The 5992-nt window shown below is 54.1% G+C and overlaps 1 protein-coding gene across 4 annotated transcripts in view; it reads right to left on the reverse strand.

Annotated features, from left to right (window-relative positions):
• The window catches only part of CHRND (cholinergic receptor nicotinic delta subunit), an 18389-nt gene that overhangs the window by 9910 nt on the left and 2487 nt on the right, over positions 1 to 5992 (reverse strand). For 3 of the 4 annotated variants that reach the window (XM_004389491.1, XM_004389492.1, XM_023724506.1), the window contains 5 exons: positions 5630 to 5785; positions 5304 to 5416; positions 3621 to 3821; positions 2316 to 2427; positions 1853 to 1967 (listed from right to left, as the gene is read on the reverse strand). In XM_004389491.1, coding sequence (XP_004389548.1) covers positions 1853 to 1967; positions 2316 to 2427; positions 3621 to 3821; positions 5304 to 5416; positions 5630 to 5785 — 697 coding nt within the window. The remainder of the gene's footprint in view (positions 1 to 1852; positions 1968 to 2315; positions 2428 to 3620; positions 3822 to 5303; positions 5417 to 5629; positions 5786 to 5992) is intronic. The other variant, XM_023724507.1, reaches the window with a different exon arrangement.

Below are 5992 nucleotides of genomic sequence, written 5' to 3' on the forward strand. Positions count from 1 at the left end.
ACATGGGGAATCAGGGGTGGAAAGGAGGAGTGTGCTGTCACAGTATGGGAAGAGCAATTAGAGTCACAAAACAATGTATGTATAAATTTTTGTATGGGAAAAAAATTTTAAAAAAAGATTCAATAGAGGAATCCTGATCAAAAAGGGGAAAATGTAGTACAGAATCTCAAATTCGGACGGAATCCAGACTTTCTGGAACCATGGAGGCTGAGATAATCTTTAAGGCTTAAACCAAAAATATCCCCTGAAGTCATCTTAAAACCAAACAACAGTCTGACTTAACTAGTAAAAAATACCTGCCTTGAGCATTATGCTCTTTTAAGAACTATCCATATGGGATCAAATTGACAATAGCAATTTGAAAGATTAGATAGGAACCTTAGGGGGCAGTGATTATGTTAATGGGGGAGGAACAACTCAGAAAAAGAGATGCACAACTCAAAGAATGTAATCAATGTCACCGAATTGTACATGTAGAAACTGTTGAATTGGTGTATGTTTTGCTGTGTATATTCTCAACAACAACAAAGTAAAAAGAAAGATTTTAAAAAAAGAAAATGAATTATATATTGAACAGAAAACAGTAACAAAAATACCCAAAATGCTGAGCCCCCCGCCCCAATGCTTTTGTTGTTGTTAGGTGCCGTCAAGTCGGTTCCAACTCATAGCGACCCTATGCACAACGGAACAAAACACTGCCCGGTCCTGCGACATGTTCACAACTGTTGCTATGTTTCAGCCCATTGTTGCAGCCACTGTGGCAGTTCATCTTACTGAGGGTCTTCCTCTTTTTTACTGACCCTCCTCTTTACCAAGCATGATGTCTTTCTCCAGGGACCGTTCCCTCCTGATAACATGTCCATACTATGTGAGACAAAGTCTCACCATCCTCGCTTCTAAGGAGCATTCTGGCTGTACTTCTTCCAAGACAGATCTGTTCGATCTTCTGGCAGTCCATGGTATATTCAATATTCTTTGCCAACACAGTAATTCAAAGGCATTCATTCTTTTTCGGTCTTCTTTATTCATTGTTCAGCTCCCAAACGCTTAAAGACACCAAAAGTTGCTAAACCACCCTCAACTGTCCCAGAACAGCCAGCTGGCCCTGAAGCAAAGGCCCTGGGTGGCTGAGAGGCAAGAGAAGCGCCCCCCCCCTCAACCTGGGGCACCCTGCCCCCAAGTCCTCACTTTCTTCTTTTTAACTAAGGTATAACAAACATACAGCAAAATGATTAAATCTTAAGGATATGGCTAGATGAATATTTACAGATGCGTTCATCTGTGTAATCCCCACCCTGGTAAGATGGTGGACATTATCCCAAAAAGGTCCCTTATGTCCCCCAATCTATTCCTACCCACTCCCAGAGGTAATCACTCCCTGACTTCTGTCACCAGAGATTGGTCGTGCCTGTTCTTGAACTTGATAGTAATGAAACCTTGCGGTTGCTCTCTTGCTTCTCGCCTCTTTCAGGCAATGTCACTGAGACTCATTCACGCTGGTGCGTGTAGCCTTCATTGCTGAGTATCAGCCTGAGTGCACCAGGAGCCTCTGCCCGCTCTCCGCTACATGCTCATTTGGACAGTTTCCAGTTTTCTTTATCGGAGCCCTCACCTTTTTTTGTTGCAAATTTAATGTTTTTCACGTGTACAATTTAGTGACATCAATTACATTAATCATGTTGTGCAACCATCACCAATACCTGTTGCCAAATTTCCCATCACCATCAACAGAAACTCAATGCTTCCTAAACAATGACTCCTCCTCCTCCCCCCCCCCACCGCCCCAGTAACCACTAATAAACCTTGGTCTCTATACGTTTGCTTGTTCTAGGTATTTCAAATGAGACTTCACCTTCTTGACGCCCTCGGACAGCACATGGGTGCTGGGCGTTCGGAAGTGGATGTTAAGCACGATGACACAGATCAGCACGACTATGGCCACCAGCACCATGCCGAAAAGCAGGAACCTGCGGGCGCACACTCAGCCTGGAGCCCCAGCCTGGCTGGGCCGGCTGAGGCGGGGTGGGGCCGCCCCAGGGGACGGGGGCCTTGTGGGGCGGGGCCGAGTGGGTGGGATGGGGCAGGGTGAGGCGGGGCCGGCCCAGCGGGGCATGCCGGGAGAGGTGGGGCAGGGCCCTGAGCTGGCCAGGGCAGGGCCGGGAGGGTGCGACCGGGTTGGGGAGCGCCAGGGGGCGGGGCTAAGAGATGGGTGGAGCCTTGAGGGGGCGGGGTCACGCAGGCGGGGCAAGGCCTGGCAGGCGGGGCCAGGAGAGGTGGGATACCGTCCGAGCTAGGCCCGGGAGGGCATCACGCACTTGCCAATGAGCGGGATGGCCATGGACGTGGCGGGCAGCCGCTTGGAGATGAGCAGCAGGAAGACAGACTGTGCCAGCAGCACTGAGATGGCGACCGATGTCTTCTCCCCACCTTGGGGAAGCCCAGACTGAGCTGCGACATCTGGCCCCGAGCGAGGCCAGCCGAGGGCAGCGTTCCACTGTGGCCCCTCCCACCATTTTTCACCAGCTATTGTGCCCGTATTAAAAGCATGGGCTATGGAGCCAGAGGGCCTGGATTCAAATCCTGGCTCTGCCACTTGCTAGCTGAGTGACTTTGGACAAGTAGCCTAACCCCTCTCTGCCTATTTCCTTACTGGGTAAATGTGGATGTGAATAATGCCTCCTCGAAGGGTGTTGTGAGGATGAGGAGAGAGGATGTTTGTGGAGAGCGTGTTTGCTCTTCCCTCTGCCTGCCACTGGGTAAGAGCTCCACAGACACCAGCTGTCACTGCTAGACACTCCTGCACCCTTCCTCTGGACGCAGAGCCCTCCTCCCGGAGCTCAGGCCTGCTGGCCTCACTGCCTTGTGCGGAAGTCTCCAGGGTGTCCTACTAGCCCGGATAACGCCCCACCACAAGGCTCTTCCCACCGGAGCACACTGTGGCTGCCGTGGTCTCGGGTCCATGCCTCTGCCCTAGCCCAGGCCTTCGGTGGCTGCTTCCTCTGGAATGCCCCCAGCCACCTTTGCCTGGCACAGCGCCCACCCAGCTCAGGCACCGCCTCTTCCAGGGAGCCTTCCCTAGCCCCTCAGTCACCTTCCTAGGCCCGTGGTTTCCACCCTGTCTGTCAGGTCCAGGGGCTGGGTCACATTGGTCCCTGGGGCTCCCTGTGATCGGCTCATAGTTAATAATCTGAAACTATTAAAGTGCTGCCTCCTGGAGCCAAGTTAGCATAGATCGCATGCCCCACGACCCTCTGGCTTCCAAAAGACCCCATTATTCACCCATTGGCTTAACAGCCGAGGACCTACTGAGAGCCAGGTCCATGGCCACACAGTGGTGACTATGACAGACCAGTGTGCACCCTGACACAGGGACAGCCTAATAGCTCTCCCTGGGGTCCTCTGGAAGCCCATTGTGAGAGGCAGAGAAGCACCCAGGAGGGCTGGAGCCCCCAGGAACCCCGTCCATTTGGGGGTGTAGGACAGAGTCACGGCATCTCCCCATAGATGGTCATAGGGAGCCCGAGGGGTGGTAGCCCTGTGTGGCTCCCAGGGAGAAGTGAAGGGCTGGGCTGGGGCGGCTGATGCTCAGGTGAGCCTGGGGGAGGGGCCCTGAAGCTCACTGTCCGCCGGCAGGTAGAAGACCAGGTTGACCATGAAGGAGATGAGCACGCAGGGCACCAAGATGTTGATGACATAGAAGAGTGGCTTGCGGCGGATGATGAGGTAGAAGGTGATGTCCTGGTGCCTGGGGCTGTCCAGCGGGGCGCTGGGGTCCACGTTGACCCTGGCTGGCCTGTGCACGATCTCCCACTCCCCATTCTCTGCAGACGGCACATGGGAGCATTGAGAGTCAGCCTGGCCAAGGGGGGCCCTAGGGGGGCCTGGGGTGGAGCAAGCGGGACTGGTGGCCCCCCAGGCCTATCTCCAAAGCCCTAAAGGAAAGGGGTTTCTAATCTGCGAGGGGGGAGTTCTCCTCTGTGACTGATCTTTTTCTCTCCTGGAAAAATTCAAAGCTGAGGCCACACAGGGTTCAAATAGTGGTATGTTTTGGCTCAAAGGTATCATGAATCAAAAATAGGTCCGTGCAGATGAAAGGGACTGTCAGATAAATTATCTCAGTTGTTAAGCTTGTCTTCCGAAGAAGTGATGAGACAGTGAGAGGTAACCTCCTCCGTGACGTACCAGACTTGGGGCCAGCAGGAAGAGAACCAGGATGTGGGTCTCGTCTGATGGATGGGTAAGCAGAAGGGACCCCAAAAAAATCTAAGCCTGGTCACAGGGGCAGGAGGTGCTAGGAGGGGGCGACATAGAGCCCATCAGGATGACAGCAAAGGCCAGCCCCCACTCTGTCAGCCACATCCACCCCAGGGAGCCCTGTGCAGACTCAGGAAGGATTTTAGCTTTGGGGCGGGTGGGGGGCGGGTAGGGCTGGGGCACTGGCACTGTGTCTCTCTCTTGTATTGATACACAAACCCCCAGTGGGGCTTCTTTCTGTTTGACGTGCTGAATTTGTGTGGTGTCTTTGTGTGTTGGGACGTGTGTGGGTCTGTGCGTATCTGTGTCTGTGTTTCCCTGTGGGTTGGTGTGTCTGTCTGTCTATGTCTATCTGTGGTTCTGTGTACCTGTGTGTGTGCGCACACATGCATCACTGGGTGTGTGTATGTCCTGTGTATGTCTGTTGGGGTGTATATTCGTGGGGGGACATATGTCTGTGGGGGTCATCTCTCCACAGGGTTGTGTCTGTCTGGGGGTGTGTGTCTATCTGGGCAGGTATATGTGTAGGGAGGCATCTGTGTGAGAGGTGTGCATCTGTAGGAGTGTGTCTCTCTGGGGGGGATGTCTATCTGGGAGGGGTGTGTATTTGGGTGTGCGTGTCTATCCATGGGGATGTTTCTATCTGGGAGGGGGATGTGTATCTGGGGGGGTGTGTCTATCTGGGGAATGTGTCTATCTGGGGGGGGCGCCTATCTGGGGATGTGTGTCTATCTGGGTGTGTGTGTATCTGTGGGGGTGTGTTTATTTGGGGGGTGTCTACCCATGGGGGTATGTCTATCTGTGGGGGTATGTCTATCTGGATATACGTGTATAGCCATGGGGGCGTCTCTCTGTGGAGTGTGCCTATCTGGGGGACATCTATCCCCCAGTATGTTTGGGCCCAAGGGCATCACAAACCAAAATTAGGTCCATGCAGACGGAAGGAACAGTCAAATTATCTCAGTTGTTAAGCTTATCTTCCCAAGAACAGCCCTGTGTTCCTAGGAAGAACAAGGCTGTGCCTATCTGGAGGATGTCCACTCCCGCACCTGTGAAGCCTTCCGGGTCAATGATGATCCACTCCACAGGGTAGGTGCGGTTCTCCTCATCTGTTTCCTGCTTCAGGCTCAGGGTGATCTCCTTGGCGGTGTATTTGAGCGAGCTGGAGAGGGCAGTGGGCAGTGGCTGGCTCCCAGCTACTGGTGGGGCCAGTGGCGGGGGGAACGAGTAAGGGAGGCTCAGGGTCAGAAAGGGCCACTGTGAGGGAGGGACTCTAATCAGGATTGGCAGGGCCCTCAGCCCAAGGGTGCTCCATTCACCTCCCTCGGGCCCAGCAGGGCGCCCTGAGTTGGGGGAGCTGGAGAAGTGGGTGCACCTGAACTTGAGGGAGCAGTTCTGCCAGTCGAAGGGGAAGTAGGTGACGGAGATGGGACAGGAGGAGCGGAAGATGGCGGGCGGCAGCCAGTACACACTGCCTGAGGGGTAGATGAGCACATTGCAGGAGTAGGAAATCTGGAAGGAGCCATCATTGCTGGGGGACACAGACAAGAGCAACAGTGAGCACCGGCCAGCTCAGAGATGGCAGGGCTGGGACTGCAGGGGGAGGCTGAGGAGGGAGGGCAGTCAGAGCTGAGGGAGCAGGGGGAGGCTGAGGAAGGAGAGCCATCAGAGCTGAGGGTGAAGGGGGAGGCTGAGGAGAGAGGGCAGTCAGAGCTGGGGGAGCAGGGGGAGGCTGAGG

The sequence above is a fragment of the Trichechus manatus genome, unplaced genomic scaffold, assembly GCF_000243295.1.
Source record: "Trichechus manatus latirostris isolate Lorelei unplaced genomic scaffold, TriManLat1.0 scaffold00249, whole genome shotgun sequence".
NCBI classification, from domain to species: Eukaryota; Metazoa; Chordata; class Mammalia; order Sirenia; family Trichechidae; genus Trichechus; species Trichechus manatus.